Source organism: Leptinotarsa decemlineata, unplaced genomic scaffold (assembly GCF_025532065.1).
Source record: "Leptinotarsa decemlineata unplaced genomic scaffold, Ldec_3_MD MMD2_tig00001621_RagTag_RagTag, whole genome shotgun sequence".
Classification (NCBI taxonomy): domain Eukaryota; kingdom Metazoa; phylum Arthropoda; class Insecta; order Coleoptera; family Chrysomelidae; genus Leptinotarsa; species Leptinotarsa decemlineata.
In genome coordinates, this window is record NW_027412566.1 from 2,575,712 (window position 1) to 2,599,505 (window position 23,794).

A 23,794-nucleotide genomic window follows, 5' to 3' on the forward strand; every position below is an offset into this window, starting at 1 on the left:
TCTTGAAGACAAAGCACAAGCCTGTGGAAAAGTAGAGATTCACGGCAGATTTGAATCGCTAGAGACTGAATTCATTTGGAGAAACTTTCCCAGAAAATGTATCACATACTACATAGCTACATAGCTGTAGCTCTGCATTGACTGATGTGTCAGATGATGTTCTGAGGGGAATGGACGAAAGTAAGGCAACGATCCTGGTACTCCTGGACTACACAAAAGCGTTCGATATGTTGAATCATAGAATTCTATTTGCAATTCTAAATCATATCGGCTTTTCTGTGCGAGCTTGCGATTTGGTAAAATCATTCCTAACGAAGAGATTACAGCGAGTAGTGTATAAAAATGAGACATCAACGGCGATTGCTGTCACCACTGGTGTACCTCAAGGAAGTATTTTGGGTCCATTATTTTATGCGATTTATACTGCACAGTTCGTAAAGTCACTAACTTTTTGCAAGTATCATCTATACGCAGACGACACGCAGCTATACTTTTCCTTTAACCCATCAGATACTGCAGCAGCAGAATATTTCCTCAACTATGATCAGCAAAAACTTTTTGAAATATCAAATGAACATTTATTGAAAATCAATCCAAAAAAAATCATGGCTCTACTTTTTTGTAATGATAGAATCAGAGAAGAATTGCAGGCATCTTTGAACATTAGTATAGCTAATGAGATTATTTCTTTCAGAACATCCGCTAGAAATCTGGGTTTGATACAACACAACAAAAAAATAGTTTTTGAATGTTTCCTACACTAAATTAGTCAATTTCTACTAATTTTGGGGTGATAAAAACGAAAATAACAATGAAAAATGTTTATTAGCTCTGGTTTTTGAGATACACACTACTTAATCTTAAAGAGTAGTTATATTATACGTGAAAAGTGAAAGTACATAAAACAATATTGTTATGTTTCTTTTAGAATATTTTAAGTACAAAATTAATAAAAAAAAACATTATTCTTAGTCTTTTGACAAATAAAAGAAGTTTGTACCACCAAATTTCAATTAAGTCCATCCGATTCATTGTAAGATCGCTGTCGTTTAGCTTGTCTTTTATAAAACACTTCTGGAGCATCCCTACACACAGACCAGCAGTAGTCTGCAAGCATTGCTTCATTCCAACGGCCCTGATATCTCTGTTCCATTAAGGCAATGTCTTGATGGAATCTTTCTCCATGTTCGTCACTCACAGCTCCACAGTTTTGTGGGAAGAAATTAAGATGAGAGTGAAGAAAATGAATTTTTAAGGACATGTTGCATCCAAGTTGGTGGTAAGCTTGAAGAAGCTCTTTAACCAATGCTGTGAAGTTATCATCTCTTTTGTTACCTAAAAACCCATGTACAACCCCCTTAAAGACTTCCCAGGCTCTTTTTTCATTTCCTGGTAAAATCATGACAAAAGCAGGATCACTTACGATTTCACGGATTTGAGGCTCAATAAAGATGCCTTCCTTGACTTTAGCATCACTCAACCTGGGAAACTTTGCTCTCAAGTACTTAAAAGCTTGTCCTTCCTGGTCCATGGCCTTCACAAAGTTTTTCATTAGTCCCAACTTAATATGAAATGGGGGAAGGAGAACATCCTTAGGATCTACAAGAGGCTCGTAAACTACATTTTTCTCATTAGGGTTTAGGTCTCGTGTAGGCCAGTTCATTTTTTTATAGTGAGATTTTCTATCCCGACTGTCCCACAGACACAAAAAACAACAGTACTTGGTGAACCCTAATTGCATTCCTAGGAGTATAGCAATGACTTTCAGATCACCGCAGATGTGCCACTTGTGTTGTTCATATTTGATTGATTGGAGAAGTGTTTTCATATTTATATACGTTTCCTTCATGTGAACTGCATGACCTATAGGAATAGAGGGTAGCTGATTTCCATTATGCAGAAGTACAGCTTTTAAGCTTAGTTCTGAAGAGTCTATAAACAGTCTCCATTCAGATGGAGTGTGATCCAAATTCAAGCAGTCCATCAAACCATTAACATCAGAACAAACTACGAGGTTTTCTTTTTTCTCAAAAAAGGAAGCAAATCTTTTTGACGCTGTCTGTACTGAGATATTTCCACATCATGTTTTAGAAGAAGAAGAACCTTGTAGTCTTGACCCTAACAGCTCAGCCTTTTCCTTAGACAAGCGAAGATCTCTTATAAGGTCACTCAACTCTGCTTGACTAATTCTGTGCGGATCACTAGACCTACCGCTTACCTCAAAATCAGGGTCATAGGATGTAGAAGGATGGGTTGCTCCTTCTAAACAGTCTTCATCACCTTCCTCTAAAATTTCATAGTTTTGGGGTGGAGAAAGGACTGGCAAATTGTCTGAGTGTGGTACAGGCCGAAGAGCAGATGGGAGATTAGGGTATTTAACCGTTCCTCTTTTCTTCATAGATAAACCTTGCTTAATGGGAGGAGTTAAGCAGAAATAACAGTCGTCTGTATGATTGGTAGGCTCACGCCAAACCATAGGTACTGCAAAAGCCATTGCCCGGTTTTTATTTTTCAGCCACTCTCGCAATATGACGGAACAAGAATTACAACATATATGAGGAGCCCATGATTTATCTTGGTCCCCAACTTTCACACCAAAATAATGTTCATAGGCTGTCTTAACGATAGGTGTCATTTTACGTTTCTGAGCCTCAAATGTTATTCCACCACATATATAGCAAAAGCTATCGACAGAATTCACACACTTTCGAGGCATTTCAGATCAGCACTTAAATTAATTTAAAAATCAACTTCACACGATAATTTCAATAGCAACCACGTGCGTACAATTGACAAACTCACATAGGTTATGTTTACTACTTAAGAACAGCTGATGAGAGCGGTGTTATGTAAACAAACATGTGTACCAACTGTTGGTGATGAAATATTTCATTTGTTGAAAACTCAATATACATATATATATATATATATATATATATAATTTAATGATACTATATCTTGAAAACAAGAGCTAATATATAATTTTTATGGTCACTTTCGGTTTTAACACGTGGAAATACATTAAAATCATCTAATTTCAACCCCGAAACAAAAACTTTGTTGTGTTGTGAATTGACAAGAAACTCAAATTCACGGAGCATGTCAGGTCAAAGTTGAGAATTGGCTATGCTAATTTGAAAATGATCTACCCCCAGAGAAAATTTCTAAATCAAAGCACAAAGAAAGAACTATGTGATTCAATTGTTCTCTCACACATGAACTTCTGTGATAGCATATATGGGCCGTGTTTAGATAATAGAGATTCCCGGCGCATTCAGAAATTACGAAATTCTTGTGTAAGGTTGATATTTGGTATAAGGCGAAGACAGAGAGTGTCGCATAAAATGAAGGAAATAAGTTGGATGAATATGTATAATCGAAGACTACTTCATACAACCTGTTTCTTCTATAAAATCTTAAAATACGAAAAACCTCCTTATTTACACAAAAAAATCATCTTTAGAAGCCATGTTCATAATGTAAATATTCGTAGAAGAGGAATTATAACTATACCCTCCCATAAGAAAGAGATATTCAAACGTTCCTTCACATACTGCACGGCAAATCTTCTGAATAAATTTCGGATCACTGACTTCACAAAATCGATGGCGTCTTTCAAAAGAATGGTAAAAGAGAAGCTATCTCAACATTAAGATATTTAGTACTCACCTGACAGTTTTCATAATGTTCGAAATATAATAATCTCAATCTTAGTCTCAGTATATGCATTTTCCCTCTGGGCCTCAACAGCACCTGATCTCGTATCAGAAAGCTGACAATAGGCCAATTAATCTGTATATCACAAAATATATGTATTATTATACTGGTCATGTAATTGTGAATTCGGATTAATAAACGTCTTATTATTATTATTATTATAAACGCCGTTCTCCAAATGAGAAAGTTCTTGTACAGTGAAGTTCGAGGTGTACTGAGTTGAACCTCAAAACGATGAGCAGCCACTGTGCGTCGCGTATTTCTGATATGTACTGTTCTTGGTAGAATCAAATGTGCCAAGTCACTTGAACACCTCCCGTGAAAGTATTTTAAAAGAGAGACAAATCTTCGATGTTCCAGACTATAAAGATTGCGTCTCCAATCAGGCTGATAGCTCTTTTCTGGGTGGAATCCAGCAGCTTCAGGGTATGCTTTGGGGCGAGCTCCATACATGAGAGCATTACTCCAAAGAAGGTTTGATCGAAAGTCGAAAGGCTCAAGACTCTCATTACTAACGAAACGTATGCGAAATTGTCCAGGAACCCGGTACCAAAGATGATTGCCGAAGTAAAAGACGTCCTCAAGAAATGCGACAACATACTTACCCCTCAACTGAAACGGAAGTTACAAGTTTCCAACCCAACGGTGTCGAAACTATATTGCCTCCCAAATATCCACAAACCGGGAAAATCAATGCGCCCCATCGTGTCAGCTATTGGAGCTCCTACCTGCCAAATAGCAAAGTGGCTCACTAAGGAATTTGAAACCTTGTCTATTGCGGAACCAAGTTTTAGTATAAAAAACTCTTTAGAGTTTATACAACATACAAAACACGTGGTTCTGCAAGAAGGTGAGATTTTGGTTTCTTTTGATGTTAGTTCCTTATTTCCTAGCGTCCCAATTCCACAGACCTTGCAATACCTCAGGGAATTACTAGAGAAAAATAATTTCGATAATAACGAAATCGATGAATTCGTTTCTCTTACTAATTTGTGTATGAAACAAAATCGGTTCCAGGTAGGAGGTTGCTTTCATGAACAACAGGAAGGAACGGCCATGGGGAACCCCTTGTCCCCCTACCTGGCAGACCTGTTCATGAGCAGATTCGAAATGGGAACCAATGAAAAGTCGAAGTATTTTCCTAGGATTTCGCTAAGGTATGTGGATGATATTTTCGCGATATTCAATACCAAAAAATCAAATCGTTTCCATTTTAAATGATAGATGTCCATCAATAAAATTAACGTATGAGTTAGAAAATAAGAGACAACTACCATTTCTTGACCTTTTGGTAATGAGGAGCCAATATGGAGGATTAGAATATGATATATTTAGAAAAGAAACAAGCACGTACAGGTATATTCCTGACAGTTCACATCACTGTGGACAGCACAAACGTGCCGGGTTGAATTTTTTAGTGCATCGTCTTTTGACTTTCCCTCTAACACATGATAGGTTCACAAAAGAAAGACGTACAATACAGGAAATAGCAGCCACTAACAGTTTCTCGAGGGGTATTGTAGATGACATAATAAGGAAGAAGAAGTTAAGGTTGAGAATGAACGAAATCTCGACTTTCAGAAAGGACAAAAACCAAGATAAATACATCTCAGTTCCATACCACCAATACACGAGGAACTTTGGAAAGATTTTCAAGGAACTAGGTATGAAGGTGGTTTTTAAAACAAGTCATACACTACAGAGCCTTTTGGGAAGTCCAAAAGACAAAGTCGAGAATTCGGAAAAGTCTGGAATTTACGAAATTGAATGTAAGGACTGCGATGCAAAATATTATGGACAGACACAAAGATCTATTGAAGTGAGATATAAGGAACACATAGCACACTTAAAATATGGAAGACCTGAAAAATCAGTAGTCGCCCATCATATTTTGCAACAAAACCATTTCATAGACTTCAGTTCATTAAGATTAGTTAGAGAAGTTAACAACAATAGGCAACTAGATGCCTATGAGAGTGTAGAAATAAGTAAACACAATAATAATATGAATAACGATGACCGACCTATACCAAAGAGCATACTATATAGCTTGTTAAAATAAAATAATGTTGTTGGGTTCACTGATTACTACATAAGGACACATTGCAAAAATAAATTTGGATAGGCAATATTGTGAAATTAATTTTTATATAGCTGAAAATTGCTTTATATAAACACATATTGTAAAATAATAGATAAGGCAAAATTGTAAAATTAATTTAGTTTGGTATACCTGTATGGGTGGTACGCCTGGATGGTTTACCTGTATGGAATACCTATATAGCATAAATATGTTAGCTCGCATTAGTTTCTAGTTTTAATCTTCCTCTTTCAAGATGATCACTTGGTGAGCAAAATACGTGTCGAGGTGTTAAAAATAACGATTTGGTGTTGTGAAAAAACTCCAGTAATATTCATCACTACACCAAAGGTTCCAAACAGTGCGTCATAAGTACGAGTATGAATATAGGTGTCAGCCAAAATAAAACCTTGCGTGTTGCGCTGGGGGGTCGAATAGTCCCACTCACTTCCAACCTAACCTAACCATAATTCCAACAGTTTCAATCTACCGCCTTCAGCAATGAATGAAGCACGTTTCTTTGTTGCTTCGTATTTTCTCCACCAATATTTATCTTTGGAATACATGAAGATGTAAGAAGCTGTCTCCTCTCTAAAAACTAACTGAAATCAAAAAAGCTGTCGCGAAGGCAGAGGGCTGATATTCTTATTAAATCCATCAAGGGAGCATAGAAACTTCTCCGGAAATCACCGGAATGTTTTCTGTCACACACACGGTTTGCGGCAATTTATGAAATCCCGTATCTTTGTCTGGAAATCACGTAGCGTTTCCACGTCGAAGCTGCTCTTGAGTGCCGGTTCCAGTCTAACTTACGACCAAACTTGTAGAGCCACTTGCAGTACGCTAATGGAAATTAATGGCGTTCACAAAAATCATACCGCGGCTTCTTTCCGTGTCGGCTGACGGCTGGCCCATCGTCCCTTGTCGGAATCTGATCCAGGATTTACGGCGTGATTTTTGTGCCATTTTCAGGAGGCAGGATTTCAGAGACGACAGTTTGTTCGCTTTTTTTTTTGTTTTTGCACCAAGGTTTGTCATTGAAATATCGCATATCGCATATATGAATATGTAATAATAATAATAAATGTATTGCCTATCAAAAATAACAGTGAAACAAACAAAAATTCAATAAATAGAGAGAGACAGAAATACACTTTGTGTTTGATGTGCAAATGGAGTTTGGTTCAGATCGCTTATTTGCATTCGCATATGATCTTCCACCAATGCCTAAAATATATGAAAATAAAATATTATATTAGGGCTTGAAGAGCAGGAAAGAAGAAAGGAAACAAAAGAAGTTGGTACATAGATATAGAGATATATGGATAGCTAAAATCTTTTTCAGGATTTCCGCCGCTGACCTAGTTATTCTGAATGCTGAACAGATGTTATTTAAAATTCCTTTACAAAACAGTTTCTGACATGTTAAATAATCGTTTTTCCATTCGTGTAGATAATTTATTTTGAAGGATATCGTTTAAAAATTTCCATTTCATGTACATGAATGTTTAACACTACCTTTTCATGCAAATTCAGGTTATGACCATCTATTTTATAAGACAAATGTTCATGTAAGTAGGGTAGACTCTAATATTTGATGATTTTAAAAAATATGCATATTGCATGAAAACGTCTACGATTGGACATATTCAACCACTTCAAATCTGCCTATTTGTATGAAATTCTAGACCTTCTTCTGATACCAAATATTAACCTGATGCGGGAGTTTTGAAATTTTTGTATACCACACCTTTAATGTCTAAACATGAATAATAAACAACGTCACAGTGGTTGAAATAAGATAAAACTAATGAATCACATAGCATTTTCCTGACATCTACATGCAAATATTGTCTATGGGGATATATGAGTTTCAGTGATCAATGATTAATTTTAAGATATTTCACATAAAAGCATAAAGTCTAGAAGCCATCTTGCCCATGCAGTTAGAGGTCGTTCAAGGTCGAATCCTTGAAACTTCGAGATAGGCTCGTGAAATGGGGTGTGAATCAAGACTGTTTGAAGTCAAACCAAAAACACTACACCAAAGTTATCTTGTCTCCCTCAAGGTCACATTAGCTACGTTGTATCGTGTAGGTTCGAAACCTCAAGAAGTCAAAGTCACCTTGTCGAAAATATGGGTGAGTAAATGAAGGTCATTCAAGATCAAACCTAAAACACAACTCCAAAGTCACTTTGCCTGCGTCGTGTGATGTAAGTCACGGTCGTTCGAAGTCAAACCCAAAACTCTCACTCAAAGTCACCTTGACTACATCGTGCATCGTAGATAAAGTTCGCTTCAAGGTTAAACGTAGTGGGTGAAGGTTCCGTAATCGGCTTAAACCAACTACTACACCGTCGACCAATCAGGACTTTCCACGTCCCAACTAAAACCTAAGGCAACGTAAAAATAGACGAGCATCAACAAGAATGACTCCAGTTTTGAATTCAGCTGCCAAGCAGAGTACATGAATACAGCAAGTGGTGAATGTTACAAGTCTGTTGTCTAAAATTGTGTTAACAGGTCCGAAGTCTGTGGAAGAACAATTGAAATGAAATTGATTTTTATGTTGATATTTTCGAAAATACTGAAAATAATCGTGCCAATGAATACCGATGAGTTACTTGTAAACAAACGTGAAATGAACAAAAGGAAATAACAAAAATTCAAGAACGCTAACTTGTACAAATTTTGTTGGTCTGGCCTACACAAATAGATCAACTAGTAAATTCCTATACGACCCTGTACAGGGTCATTCAAAAGTACTTTGACAAACTTCAGGAGGTGATTCCTCACAATATTCTAAAATAAGTTGTCCAAATGAATAAATGTCCTGAAACGCTTCGTTTCCAAGATACAGGATGTTGAAGTTTTATTTTTATTTTCGTTTTTTTCAAATAACTTTTGAAATACTGAACTTAATTGAACGAAACTTGGTAATAGGAGGTTTTTGAGCTGTCGAATTCGAACCTGATGTTCTTATTGCTCTTACTCGTAGGGGGCGCCACCTACACGTCTTTTTCTTTTTTTAAGATTCATAACTTTTTTGGGCGTACTTCTAGCACATTTTTCAGTAAAAAAATCGGTTCCTCTATCATATCTACGTAAATAGGCCACCCTTGTTACTAGTCGCTGTAAGCAACCGTTTTCTAAATATTTGGACTTGAAAACTTCAAGTCGATTATTTGATAATCGATGCATGTTGAAGTTATTACGAATATTTTGCTTTTTTCACAGGAATGCTTTGGAAATGAATTTGACGTTTTACTCGTTTGAAGAGGTCATTACTGTAGGGTACGTTCCTTTTTGACATCCTTAAGTGAACTAGTTATTATTGTATCAAGGGTGCATAATCAGTATTTGTTTTAATAAAATTTGCAAGAAATGTCAACATTTTATTTCAGGAAATTTTGATTATGTAGAATAAACTAAAACAAACGAAACTAAATTGTATTCAAATAAATTGTTGGAAGTGTCCACCTTCAGCGAAGATACAGGTAGTCAGTCGTCTAGTCATTGAATCTCGTACCCGCTCAAAAATTATTGGTGTGTTTCTTATTGTTTCACAGGCGTCTACTATTCGGTTTCTTAGATCTTCCTCGTTCACTACTGGAGTCTTATAAACTAGTGACTTCAAATGTCCCCAAAAATAAAAATCTATCGGGTTTAGATCTGGGGACCTTGGTGCCCACGCCTGGTTAGGTTTTTCTACACCCCTACCGATCCATCGATTTGGATAGACTGTGTTAAGGAATTCCCTAGCTACAACGCTAAAATGGGCCGGAGCCCCATCATGCATAAACCACATGCGGATACGTATTTCCAATGATACATTCTGAAGTAGTCCCGGCAATTCATTTTCTAAAAAGTGTCTGTAAGTTGCGCCATTCAGTCGGAGCGGAAGAAAGAAAGGACCTATCAAGTAATTATCAATTATTGCCGCCCAAACATTTACAGAAAATTGATACTGATAATCTTTCACTAACTGCATGCGGATTTTCGAGAGCCCAAACATGGTTGTTATGAAAGTTTGTGATAGCATTTCGGAAGAAGTTTGCCTCGTCCGTGAAGAGTACATATCTTAAATATTGAGGATTTCCAGCCAATTTTCTCAAAAACCATTGACACATAGTAATGCGTTGGGGAAAGTCTCGTGGCAAAAGAGCTTGTACCCTTTGAATATGGTATGGATAAAACTGTTGATCGTGGATAATTCACCAAACTGTGGACTGAGTAGAATTGACAGATTCAGCAATTACTCTTGTGCTTGTTTCTGGATTCTCCTCGAGAGCGTTCAAAACAGCTTCTTCCAATTCTGGGGTTCGGACTGCTCGTGGTCTTCCAATAATATCAGCTGCCCTCTTAAAGTTACCTGTTTCTGCCAATCGACGGTGGAGACTAGCAAATGTTGGAGCTGAAGGCAGTACTCGATTAGGAAATCGCTCCTGGTACATACGTCTTGCTTCGCACGCATTGCCATCCGCAAGGCCATAAACGAAATGCATATCGGCTAAATGAGCATTATTGTTTAAATAATCCATTTTTTCAAAATAAGTGTTTTCTACTTCTACTTACGGAAACTTCAACAAAACGTCTGTCACAAAATATGTAATTACCAAAACTACTCACAAACGTCAAATTTATTTCCAAAGCATTCTTGTGAAAAATGCAAAATATTCGTAATAACTTCAACATGCATCGATTATCAAATAATCGACTTGAAGTTTTCAAGTCCAAATATTTAGAAAACGGTTGCTTACAGCGACTAGTAACAATGGTAGCTTATTTACGTAGATATGATAGAGGAATCGATTTTTTTACTGAAAAATGTGCTAGAAGTACGCCCAAAAAGTTATGAATCTTTAAAAAAGAAAAAGAAGTGTAGGTGGCGCCCCCTACGAGTAAGAGCAATAAGAACATCAGGTTGGAATTCGACACCTCAAAAACCTCCTATTACCAAGTTTCGTTTAATTAAGTTCAGTATTTCAAAAGTTATTTGAAAAAAACGAAAATAAAAATAAAACTTCAACATCCTGTATCTTGGAAACGAAGCGTTTCCGGACATTTATTTATTGGGACAATTCATATTAGAATACTGTGAGGAATCACCTCCTGAAGTTTGTCAAAATACTTTTGAATCACCCTGTATAAACTTCAAGAATGAAAATCATTTTCCTCGTCCCTGAAATTGGAATTCTGAAAGCATCAGTTGATTGAATGAAAGTCTGACCATCACGGGTATAAATAAGCGACAGCTTTTAAAAAACGCTACTATTCCATTTTCCAATAAATAAATCAACTGTATAGAGCTGCAGGCTCTACAGAGATTTGTACTATAAAATCATTGTTCGCTCACTTTAACCGATTAAACTTGATGAACTTTTCGTATACTCTTGAAAATTCGATAGTTCATATTCGAAATGAATCGTAATCATGGGTCATGATGCCGTTTTGCTTTGGAGGGCTTTGATGAAAAATATATGAAACCGTTCGAATAAAAAAATACACGCCGTTTATGACTACATTCCGGTTATTTATATGTTCATAAAAGTTGTTGAGGATTAATAAGAGAATACTATACACCGCATGGCAATCGGGAAGAAGAGCGATTCGGGCAATAAAAGTGGAAATTGTTCATGGAGATGATGAGGTTGATTTTTTTGATTTTAGGTGGTCGTTAGGGAGGGATAGCCAATCGAAAAAAAATACGTTAGATGGCGTTACGCTTCGAATTGTGCGTACGATAACCTTGGGTGCAAAAATATTTGCGATTTATAATAATAATAATAATATTTATTTTCCAAAAACAACTACAGTAACCAATGTCAATATTACAAATAAATAAAGAGTTAGCCACATAAAGCATTGCTTTGTATACTGGTCGAGAGAAAAGAAAACAAAAATGAAAAGGAATTATCACTTTATAAACATCAATGATATATACTAACAGTCTTTAGTCAATATCAATGAATATCAGTTAGTCTAAGATCCGAACATAAATCGACCTTCACCGAGCTGATAATAGAATGAAATATATTTTATAATGAATTTAGTATATTAGAAAATATGTTAAAAATGGGTTCGCTAAAAAAATCCTGGACAGACTATTTTTAATAATTTTTTGAAAAATGATTTTTAATTAAATTTTGCAACATCAAGATAATAAAAAAAAATTGTATCCTTACTTGAAGTATAAAACGTATAGAATGTGCAGCCGTTGGGTTGTCTATTATTTACCTGGGCGAACTACTGGTCTCTCAGGTATAAACAGGTATATCGATGCCAGTTTCTTTCACTAGATTAGATAAAAAAAAATATATCATTATTTCATTGCGACCAGGTTGATATAGGGTTGTCTCCAGAAAATTCGGTCCTATTAGGGGTTTACGAGCTTTAAAGATTTGAATTTCAATGCGCGTGGAAATGTGTGACAGAGAGATCCGAGGTAAGTATACTGTGTAATAATAAAGGACCCAACATCATAGTCGCCTGGAATGGGACCTTGAATATTAGAAAATGCGCATGCTTGGTATATAAACTATAGAGGGTAGAGGTACCTCTACCACACTCCAAATAGTAAACAGTGCGCGTTATTTTGGAGCAACTGACATTTGAGTCAAAAAAATAATCAATTAATTACATAATAATCAAATATATTTAATATAATACTAAAATATAAAACAATATAGCATTAATTAAATAAAGTTAATAAAAAGATAGACTGAACATCTTGTATTAAGTTTAAAAAATGTTGTTACAGAACAGCATAAATACAAAAATTATATTAATGAAAAATTAATATTCTTTATTTTATATCTGATTCATCAGAAGTATCATTGTCGCACTCGAATTCTTCTGATTCATTAGATTCTTCCTCCTTTTCTAATATTCTAATATTCAAGGTCCCATTCGAGGGACCTTGACCACACAGGGACCTCACACATTTCCACGCGCATTGAAATTCAAATCTTTGAAGTTCGCAAACCCCTAATAGGACCGAATTTTCTGGAGACAACCCTAGATCAACGTGTTCGCAATGAAACAGCGCTTATGATGATATAATTTTTTTTTTATTATCTAATCTAGTGAAAGAAACTGGCATCGATATACCTGTTTATACCTGACAGACCAGTGGTACGCCCAGGTAAATAATAGACAACCCAACGGCTGCACATTCTATACGTTTTATACTTCAAGTAAGGACAAAAATTTTCTTATTATCTTGATGTTGCAAAATTTAATCAAAAATTATTTTTCAAAAAATAATTGAAAATAGTCTGTCCAGGATTTTTTAGCGAACCCATTTTTAACATATTTTCTAATATACTAAATTCATTATAAAATATATTTCATTCTATTCACAACACAACAAAGTTTTTGTTTCGGGGTTGAAATTAGATGATTTTAATGTATTTCCACGTGTTAAAACCGAAAGTGACCATAAAAATTATATATTAGCTCTTGTTTTCAAGATATAGTATCATTATATTATATATATGTATATTGAGTTTTCAACAAATGAAATATTTCATCACCAACAGTTGGTACACATGTTTGTTTACATAACACCCCTCTCATCAGCTGTTCTTAAGTAGTAAACATAACCTATGTGAGTTTGTCAATTGTACGCACGTGGTTGCTATTGAAATTATCGTGTGAAGTTGATTTTTAAATTAATTTAAGTGCTGATCTGAAATGCCTCGAAAGTGTCTGAATTCTGTCGATAGCTTTTGCTATATATGTGGTGAAATAACATTTTAGGCTCAGAAACGTAAAATGACACCTATCGTTAAGACATCCTATGAACATTATTTTGGTGTGAAAGTTGGGGACCAAGATAAATCATGGGCTCCTCATATATGTTGTAATTCTTGTTCCGTCATATTGCGAGAGTGGCTGAAAAATAAAAACCGGGCAATGACTTTTGCAGTACCTATGGTTTGGCGTGAGCCTACCAATCATACAGACGACTGTTATTTCTGCTTAACTCCTTCCATTAAGCAAGGTTTATCTATGAAGAAAAGAGGAACGGTTAAATACCCTAATCTCCCATCTGCTCTTCGGCCTGTACCACACTCAGACAATTTGCCAGTCCCTTCTCCACCCCAAAACTATGAAATTTCAGAGGAAGGTGATGAAGACTGTTCAGAAGGAGCAACCCATCCTTCTACATCCTATGACCCTGATTTTGAGGTAAGCGATAGGTCTAGTGATCCGCACAGAATTAGTCAAGCAGAGTTAAGTGACCTTATAAGAGATCTTCACTTGTCTAAGGAAAAGGCTGAGCTGTTAGGGTCAAGACTACAACAGTGGAATCTTCTAAAACATGATTTGAAAATATCTCAGTACAGACAGCGTCAAAAAGATTTGCTTCCTTTTTTTGAGAAAAAAGAAAACCTCGTAGTTTGTTCTGATGTTAATGGTTTGATGGACTGCTTGAATTTGGATCACACTCCATCTGAATGGAGACTGTTTATAGACTCTTCAAAACTAAGCTTAAAAGCTGTACTTCTGCATAATGGAAATCAGCTACCCTCTATTCCTATAGGTCATGCAGTTCACATGAAGGAAACGTATATAAATATGAAAACACTTCTCCAATCAATCAAATATGAACAACACAAGTGGCACATCTGTGGTGATCTGAAAGTCATTGCTATACTCCAAGGAATGCAAGTAGGGTTCACCAAGTACTGTTGTTTTTTGTGTCTGTGGGACAGTCGGGATAGAAAATCTCACTATAAAAAAATGAACTGGCCTACACGAGACCTAAACCCTAATGAGAAAAATGTAGTTTACGAGCCTCTTGTAGATCCTAAGGATGTTCTCCTTCCCCCATTACATATTAAGTTGGGACTAATGAAAACCTTTGTGAAGGCCATGGACCAGGAAGGACAAGCTTTTAAGTACTTGAGAGCGAAGTTTCCCAGGTTGAGTGATGCTAAAGTCAAGGAAGGCATCTTTATTGGGCCTCAAATCCGTGAAATCGTAAATGATCCTGCTTTTGAGATGATTTTAACAGGAAATGAAAAAAGAGCCTGGGAAGCCTTTTAAGGGGGTTGTACATGGGTTTTTAAGTAACAAAAGAGATGATAACTTCACAGCATTGGTTAAAGAGCTTCTTCAAGCTTACCACCAACTTGGATGCAACATGTCCTCCACAAAACTGTGGAGCTGTGAGTGACGAACATGGAGAAAGATTCCATCAAGACATTGCTTTAATGGAACAGAGATATCAGGGCCGTTGGAATGAAGCAATGCTTGCAGACTACTGCTGGTCTGTGTGTAGGGATGCTCCAGAAGTGTTTTATAAAAGACAAGCTAAACAACAGCGATCTTACAATGAATCGGATGGACTTAATTGAAATTTGGTGGTACAAACTTCTTTTATTTGTCAAAACACTAAGAATAATGGTTTTTTTTATTAATTTTGTACTTAAAATATTCTAAAAGAAACATAACAATATTGTTTTATGTACTTTCACTTTTCACGTATAGTATAACTACTCTTTTTTATATTAAGTACTGTGTATCTCAAAAACCAGAGCTAATAAACATTTTTCATTGTTATTTTCGTTTTTATCACCCCAAAATTAGTAGAAATTGACTAATTTAGTGTAGGAAACATTCAAAAAATATTTTTTGTTGTGTTGTGATTATCAGCTCTCTGAAAAGTATGCTCCCAGGTATATATTTCATTCACACTAATGTTAGCGATATTTGAAAATTTGACGGTAATTGAAGAAGCGGTTGAGAGCCATTGAGTTGACGGTAATTGAGTCGATGGTAATCAAGTTGATGGTAATTCAGTTGACGGTAATCAAAGCGTTGAAAATAAGTGACACGTTTGGATTCACGAATGAGCCACTGTTTACAATAAATTAAGTTTTCCTCAGCTTGTAGTTATTTACTCATATCATTTGCAGAAAACCTAAGAAGTCTTTGAGAAATACGCTCCGACATATATTATTCACATTGCTGTTAACAGTTACTTCCAAAGAAAAACTTTCTCGAACTAAAGAACTGACCTCTTCTAGTTTTTTCATCGGTTGAATCTGTCAAACAGATTTTTACAATTATTGATAAAAAAATTGCTCTCACCACATTTTTGTATCTCCACTTTCGAAAATAACATACCCACATTTCTCAAATGTACAAAACGTTTTCAAATACCTGGCTTTCTGATCGTTTCGTTGATCCCAGACATCCCTTCTTCTGGTCTGGTTTCGCAGATGGAAAAGTACTGGTGGGGTAGAAAAGTACGTGTTTTTCTCCTGTCGACGATTGTTGGTAAATGCTTTTCATTTTCCCAGCACCGTTGAGGAATGATTCCTCTTCAAGCGACATATTCCAATGGTTACATCAGAACCTGAAATGATATATCACTATTCAGTTCAGTTTGTAAAGCCAAGTTGCCTTTGCGGGATTATTTTAATTGCTATATGTGGGAAATAAAGTTCTTGGCTATATATGGATATAGTTCTAGGCTATACAAGACTACAGTTCTCAACTATTGAAAATTATAGTTCTTGGTGAAGTTTTAGGCTACGAGGGCTATAGTTCCAGGCTACCAGGGCTATAGTTCCAGGCTACCAGGGCTATAGTTCCAGGCTACCAGGGCTATAGTTCCAAGCTACCAGGGCTATAGTTCCAGGCTACCAGGGCTATAGTTTCAGGCTACCAAGGTCATAGTTCCAGGATACCAATATCGAAATAAATAACCTATGGAACTGTATTCATCAGCGCAAGATAATCAGTTGATCAAATGAGATGAGGTGAAACTATTATAAATGTAAATAATATAGTTCTAGGCTACCAAGACTTTAGTTCGAGGCTTAACAAGGCTGAGCATAGCTATAATACTAGGCTATAGAAGGCTACCAGGGCTATAGTTCCAAGCTACCAAGGTCATAGTTCTAGGATACGAAGATCGAAATAAATAACCTATGGAACTGTATTCATCAACGCAAAATAATCAGTCATTCGAATGAGATGTGGTGAAACTATTTCAAATGTGAATAATATAGTTCTAGGCTACCAAGCCTATAGTTCGAGGCTGTACAAGGCTAAGCATAGCTATAATACTAGGCTATAGAAGGCTATAATCCTAGACTACAGTGCTAGGATATACAAGGTTACAGTTTTAGGCTATACAAGGTTATTGTCATAGGCTACCAGGCCTATAGTTTCAGACTACCAAAGCTATAGTTCTAAGATATCAAGATCAAAATGAATAACCTTCAGGACTGTATGATACAACAATACAAGATTATTAGTGAATCAAATGAGAGAATCATGTTTAATACTTCTGACAAAAAAACGAATGGTGAGGCCACTGTACAGTCAAAGGCGACGGACTGTGATGCCCATCGCTTTGAGGTTCAACTCAGTACACCTCGAACTTCATTGTTCAAGAACTGTTCCATTTACAGAACTGCGTTCATGTGGAATAAACTTCCTACGTGAATCGCTACTTTCGCACAGGCTCCGCTCTCAGAGCGCCTTGAGGATTTTGCTGCAATGCTTGTGTTTTGTCTTTGAAAAAAACCGGCAGGAATTTCAACATAAGGCGATACCTTATAAGCATGTGTTATCAGACGAAACATAAGTTATACAGGGTGAGCCATCTAAAACTTGACATGGAGGTTTTGGGTACTGATCTTGCAAATCCTAAAAAACGCTCAGACAGGTCGATTTTTATTGGGAGGGTGACAGTTTTTTTCCCATTTATAGCGTTGTCACTTCAACCCCGGAGCAGAGGGGTGAACAACCCTTGGATTTTCAATAGGAAACTGGGGGCGAGTTGCACATTGTTTGAAAAATCTTGGAATTCAACGGTACACAACTGTGTACATTTTTTTCAATTTGGACGAACCATATTATAATTAAAGTTGAAGTTACTTACTTTATTCTCATGTTAGCATATGCTCAAAAAGGCACCTCCAGCTTCCATACAATAATAGAGATTCTGGTGGAAACGTTCTCGACATTGTGGGTCATTTTTGGAGTGATTAGGCGACATTCATTTGTGATTCGTTGCCGTAAATCTTCGAGTGATGCAGGAGGAGTACAGTAAATTCTGCTTTTCAAATGACCCCACAAAAAGAAATTCAACGGCTAAAGGTCTGGTGATCGTGGTGACCATTCGATAGTGCCCCGCCTCCCAATCCAGTGATCCGGAAAAGTCTGATCTAAATACTGCCAAACAGGCAGAGCATAGTGCTGAGGATCCCCATCTTGTTGAAATATTAACAGATTCTCCCGATAATTGTGATCATTTTCAATAATATCACTGAGAAGGGGATTAATAGTATCTTCCAGAAGCTCCAGATACATTTATCCGCTTAAATTGCCATCTAAAAACAATGGATCAACAATATGGTCACCAAAAATTCCAGCCCATACTTTTAATTTTTGTAGACGTAGAAATGTGAGGATTTGAATCAGCTCAATAACGACAATTATAGCAACTGACTGTGCCTTTCAGAAAAAAGAACATTCATCACTGAAGCAAATGTTGAAAACAAAATGTGGATTTTCCACCTCTCGTTCACTAACCAACTCGCAAAATTGCAAGAGTCGATCGAAATCATCTTCATTCAGTTCTTGCTTTAATTAAATCTTGTAAGGATGCATTTTGTGGGTTTTTAAAATACGTCAAATGCTAGTTCGTGACACCCCGGAAACAAATGCTGACTGTCTTGTGTTCAAAGTATGGTCAAGCTCAACATGGCTCAGAATTGCCTTTTGTGTCGCCAGTCTGAGCATTTTTTCGGATATGCAAGATTAGTACCCGAAACCTCCATGTCTAGTTTTCGATGGCCCACCCTGTATATGACCCACCCACGTACAATAAATATTGAATACATGAAAATTCTCCATACCTGCAATAAGGGAAGGGAGATAAATTTGTTGGTAGCACTGGAAATAAATAAATTGTATAAAAACACCAATTTCGAAACCCTCAATGTCCAACTAGAATTATGCAGCTTTTACCTCTTGAATTTGTGAATTCCAACAACTAGTTTAGGATCAATTGGTATTTGTAGCAATCCACAAGTAGTGTTTTTGTATCAATAGTCAGTAATTTTGATATACTATAGAAGATGAATAATTATTGTTCACGTCTACGAACACCACATATGAGTCTTAGGCAAGAGTTTTAAACTTTTTAAACTTTTAGATACATATTAGGACAACATTTAAAATAGACAATACTAACGGTTCACACAGAAATAGTTTTGAAACCGTCGTCAAAAATGCATAACTCCGTATAACGTCTCCACATCAAGGTTTCTTCTGTGATCCACAAGAGCTAATTGGTCACTTTAAATATTAATTTTGATACCTTGAGGAAACGCCAAATTGTTTTCGGACCAAATGACATTACGTTAGATTCACTAGAATTTTTATCTAAAGACAATAGTTTGATGCGTTTTCTATAAACTGGTGCAGATCTTCATTAATGAAATTGCAGGTCGTTACCAAATTTCCTTGATGAAAACTGTGGTAAATCTATGTATCCTCGACATAGCAGTGAGCAGTTCAATGTTCAAGAGATTTCAGAATTGTTGAGGTATATTTTTTTTAATAACAATATCGTTTAGTTTGCATAAAAAATACATTTATACATTGTAGGAAATTGGTTTTTCCAAGGCTATCTTCCCCCCTCCCAAAAATATATTATATAGTTGCTAATAACTCTTAATATTCTCAACATTATTTTTGTCAATTTACATTGAATTTTAATTTTTTTTAATAAGCACTGAGCAGTAAATGGGGTAAAATTTCTTTCAGATGAGAAGGGGCTATATACGGTGCCTAGGTATGTTGAATGAGTTAATTCTCAAATTGACCATATGCATGTCAGAATGCCTGCTTAATAAACTATATGAATAACTAGGTGTTTTAGTTTGAAGCAATTCAAACAAAAATTTTTTATCAAATATTTAACTCTGTACCTCACATTCAGCTCTTTCATGCAAGCATTTTGTATACGTTGTAACTTCTGTTTGTTATATTGCGGCAAAAAAATGTAATACATCGAACAGCAATACTCGATATGGGGGTAAATAAGAGTTTTAACTAACCTGAGTTTCATTTCTTCTGATAACTGATACTTGAATTTATATAGCAATTTGAGTTTGAAGAATGATACTTTGAAAATGTTTGTCACATGTTCATGGAAAGACAAAGAGCTATCTATGATTACGCCAAGATTTTTAGCACTGTCTACCCAGTCAATGTCTGCGTTATCGAGAGTGAGCCTAAAGTTACACTGAGTTTCTACTATTCATCTTTGAGACCCTATGCATAAGGCCAAAGTTTTATTCAGAATGATTTTCAGTCCATGATTCTCCGAGTATAGGAATGTTTTGTACAAATCTGTGTTTAAATAAAGAAAATAGAAGTGAATATCATTCATTTAATGTAAAAATAGCTCTAACCCAATTCAAATTCTCATGAAAATGTTAACATATTGATCTCAGGAACATTTATAGTTTTCACAGAATCAGTTTTTATGGAAATTGGGGCTCATCCCATCATGAATAAATATAAAAATAATGAATAAATGGAACACAATTATAGACAAGTGAATTCTGGAATTGTTTTGCTGGAGTTGATTCCAATAGAAGAAGCTCGATATGTGGCATCAATTTTCATATTTGTCATCATTTCTGTATACTGGAAAACCCACTTTCCCTGTTCATAACGAGGACTTACCAGTGCAATAAACAATTACATGGTCATCAGTTTACCGCGTGAGTTTGCCCCACGTGTTCGAGCTAACTACGGGACGCCTAGCGTCGTTCTATATCATCCGCGTCTCGACGTCAAACTGATGCTCTTTTCTCACGTGTGCAACAATATTTTCCAGCAGTCGAGTTAGTGCGCTTGCCCGGAGCGAACCAGTAGAAACCTGGAATATATGCCGCAAGAGAATTCGTTCCCTCTTTGCTCTATTATGAATTCATTGATAATTCTTTTCCATTAGAGTGCTATCGAATCACCCCAGGAAAGCTATCCTGTCCGTGATTGACAAAAATTAGGCTGGCGACAGGGAAAGTGGAGATCGGAAGGTCTCAATCAAACTGGTTTCAGATGATAATCGGTCAATAATTCAGTAATTGGGCTTACAGAGAGGCTCATTGAAAATGTAGGGCAAAGCGGAAAAGCCAGGAGGAGAACTAATCGCGCAAATAAGACAAGTTTTGTCTGAAAAACTATTGCAAAACCTATCGTTCTCCGCCGGGGCGTCATACCCAAAATTTACTTCGTGATGACGTCAAAATTATGACGTTTTCAAAAATACACTACCTTTTCGATCTCCAGCGATCTCCAGCGATTCAAATCCAATGTGAATCGCTACTTTCGCTCAGGCACCCCTTTAAGTGGTTTCCTGTAGTAGTTTGAGTAGTTCTATATCCATATGCTAAATTTTATGCAACTAGGATAAAGTTAACGTTTTACTTATTTTTGACAGATATCCCCTTTATTTTAAAAAACAAGTTCGGTTAATTGTCATCAATTCATGTATACATAACAAACTCATCATGGAGTTTAACTTTTCTGATAATTTTTTACTCATACGGATATTTTTAGAGAGAAATTAAAAATGTGCTATAAAAGTTTTTATTTCTGACCGGGATATTATAAGCTTATATCGTCCTAGTTACGCTATCAATAAAGAGGGTCATAACTCCCTTGGGACATTATAGATTTTATAATTCCCTCTACCTTTCACAAGTAAAAATAAATAGAAATGAAAACTGAACCATATTTTATTTATTCACGTCATTACAAATAATAAATGTACAATTTTGAAATGTTCCCTGAAAATTACTTCCGCCACTGGAAACAATTTCTTCTTTTGTATGGCTGGAGCTTCTGTTCACTACAGTCGAGGTACCTGCCTCTTCTGATGACAAAGTAGACAACATACGCGCGGTTTTATTTCTCAATTCGATGCTATCCTCCAAATACCCCTCCGCCACCGTGGAACTTTTCCAACCTCCGTGTCTTTTCAAGTTAGTCATAGTTGCTCCTGCATTGGCTAGAGCAGTAGCAGAAGTGCGACGAAGGCAATGTCCCGTATAGGAAGATGAGTTTGGCAATCCTAAATACATTGCGATTTTGCTGGGGATTTTCCCAAACATGTTTTTTCCAATTGGCTGAGATGTACATTTATTTTGTCGGAAGCTCCAAAAAAATCGTTCAATACCTTTAGGACGCAAAGACATATAAAGTCTTAATAAAGGCAAAGCGGAGAACTCTTTTTCATCCACAACTGTAAATTTCTTCGATACACCAGTTTTACTTTCCGGTACGTTCACTACCATAACGGAATCCCGGTCCTCTATATCCGATATCTTCATATTCAAAAGTTCCTGACTTCTGCATCCTCCAAAATAACCCATAATCAAAACAATCTATAACAAAAAAAAGGAAATAAATACACACAAAAAGGAAAATAAGAAAAAAATTACCTTATGCAATAAATGAATATCATTAGGAGCGTCCTTTAGGAATCTGATAACATCTTTAGGAGATAAAACAGCAGACTTTTTCGGCTTATAACTCTTACTCTTCCGTTTCAAAAAAGCCTGTAGTTCATTGAACTTGGTGATATCTCGTTTCTCATGTATAGTCACCATCGATTTTAGCATTGACCATTTAATCCATAAAGAATTCGGACTATACGTTTCTGACTGAAACGAATAAACACAATTACTACCAAATCTACCGAAAAACATAGAAAATTCCTTACCAGTTCTTGAAAATATGCCAGAAATACAGTTTCAGTGACATCTTTTGGCATAACATTTTTCCGTGTCAGCCAGTCCAGATATATCTTGTATTCTTTTTGGTTTACGGCTTTACTTTTCGATGGAATTAATGATTCTCTTGCTTGTTCAGCTTTTTTCAAAATATCCTCCATTATATTTGGGGTAGAAAACACGTTTTCACCGCAAACACAGCTTGATAACAAAGTTCTGTTTATAAACAAGTAACATAGCAACAACCTAGCAACAAGAAAACTCTACTATAATCAACGGTACCTGATTCAAATATACCGGGAAGGTAATGAATTGGTACATTTTTCCGTTTCAAAAATGAACAAAATTTTATTGAAATCGGTCAGAAATAAAATTATCTATGTACCACGGGAATTAATGAGCCTTAATAACCTCAGGCAATTGCTGTCCCTCGGGCCAGAGGCCCTCGGGACGCAAACTTTGCCATCGGTAATTAAGGTCCTCCTAATTCCCTTGATACATAAATAACTATAACATGACCGGTGTAAAGTTTAAATCACTTGGCTATTTTCTCAAACAAACGTCAATACCTTCAATTTTGAAAAAGCAGACACAACTCAAAAACTGCAATAAGTATTAATAAAATTACTAGAGTTGAAATTACATTGAAATTTCAATATTCAGTATTTACAGATTATTTATAAACACTAACTAGGGCGGTAAGGATGCTTAATCGTGTTGAATAAAATTTTCAACTAGGTCTTGACAATAAGTATTAGTGAAGTTACTAGAGTTGAAATTACATTAAAATTTCAACATTTAGTATTTACAGATTATTTATAAACACTAACTAGGGCGGTAAAGATGCTTAATCACGTTGAAGAAAATTTTCAAGTAGGTCTTGACAAACAAAATGCATGCTATGGTAGTGTCAAGTTGTTGATTCACTTGTCAAATTTTTTACAGTTATTGTTGCAATAATGTTGTCTCTTCAGGAAAGAATAGAACTAGTTTTAATATGTGGTGAGAATACACCATACCGGCAAGTAGCTAACATTTTTAATGAACGGCATCCAGGAAAAAATGTTCAACATACTACTGTGTCAAGGATAATGTCGAAATTCAGAGAAACAGGATCCATAGCAAATCAATTTAAGAAAAAACACACTCCAAGTAAATATGATGAGGAGGCCCAACTTAACATTTGTTTAAAAGTTATTGAACACGGGCAAACGAGCA

General features: G+C 36.0%; 2 protein-coding genes across 2 annotated transcripts in view; both read right to left on the reverse strand.

The window, feature by feature from the left end:
* Scgdelta (Sarcoglycan delta) overlaps positions 1 to 20,642 on the reverse strand; it is a 143,356-nt gene extending 122,714 nt beyond the window's left edge. The window contains exons 1-2 of the mRNA XM_074176162.1: positions 20,523 to 20,642; positions 15,972 to 16,167 (exon numbers count right to left, since the gene is read on the reverse strand). Of these exons, the coding sequence (XP_074032263.1) occupies positions 15,972 to 16,145 (174 nt within the window). The 5' untranslated portion in view covers positions 16,146 to 16,167; positions 20,523 to 20,642. The remainder of the gene's footprint in view (positions 1 to 15,971; positions 16,168 to 20,522) is intronic.
* Positions 20,643 to 21,569: 927 nt separating this feature from the next.
* On the reverse strand, positions 21,570 to 23,080 carry LOC141482609 (uncharacterized). Its single transcript, XM_074176164.1, has 3 exons — positions 22,567 to 23,080; positions 22,286 to 22,507; positions 21,570 to 22,228 (listed from the first exon to the last, which is right to left on the reverse strand). The coding sequence occupies exons 1-3, from the start codon at positions 22,735 to 22,737 to the stop codon at positions 21,581 to 21,583; spliced, it is 1,041 nt and encodes a 346-aa protein (XP_074032265.1). The 5' UTR covers positions 22,738 to 23,080; the 3' UTR covers positions 21,570 to 21,580.
* Positions 23,081 to 23,794: the final 714 nt, after the last annotated feature.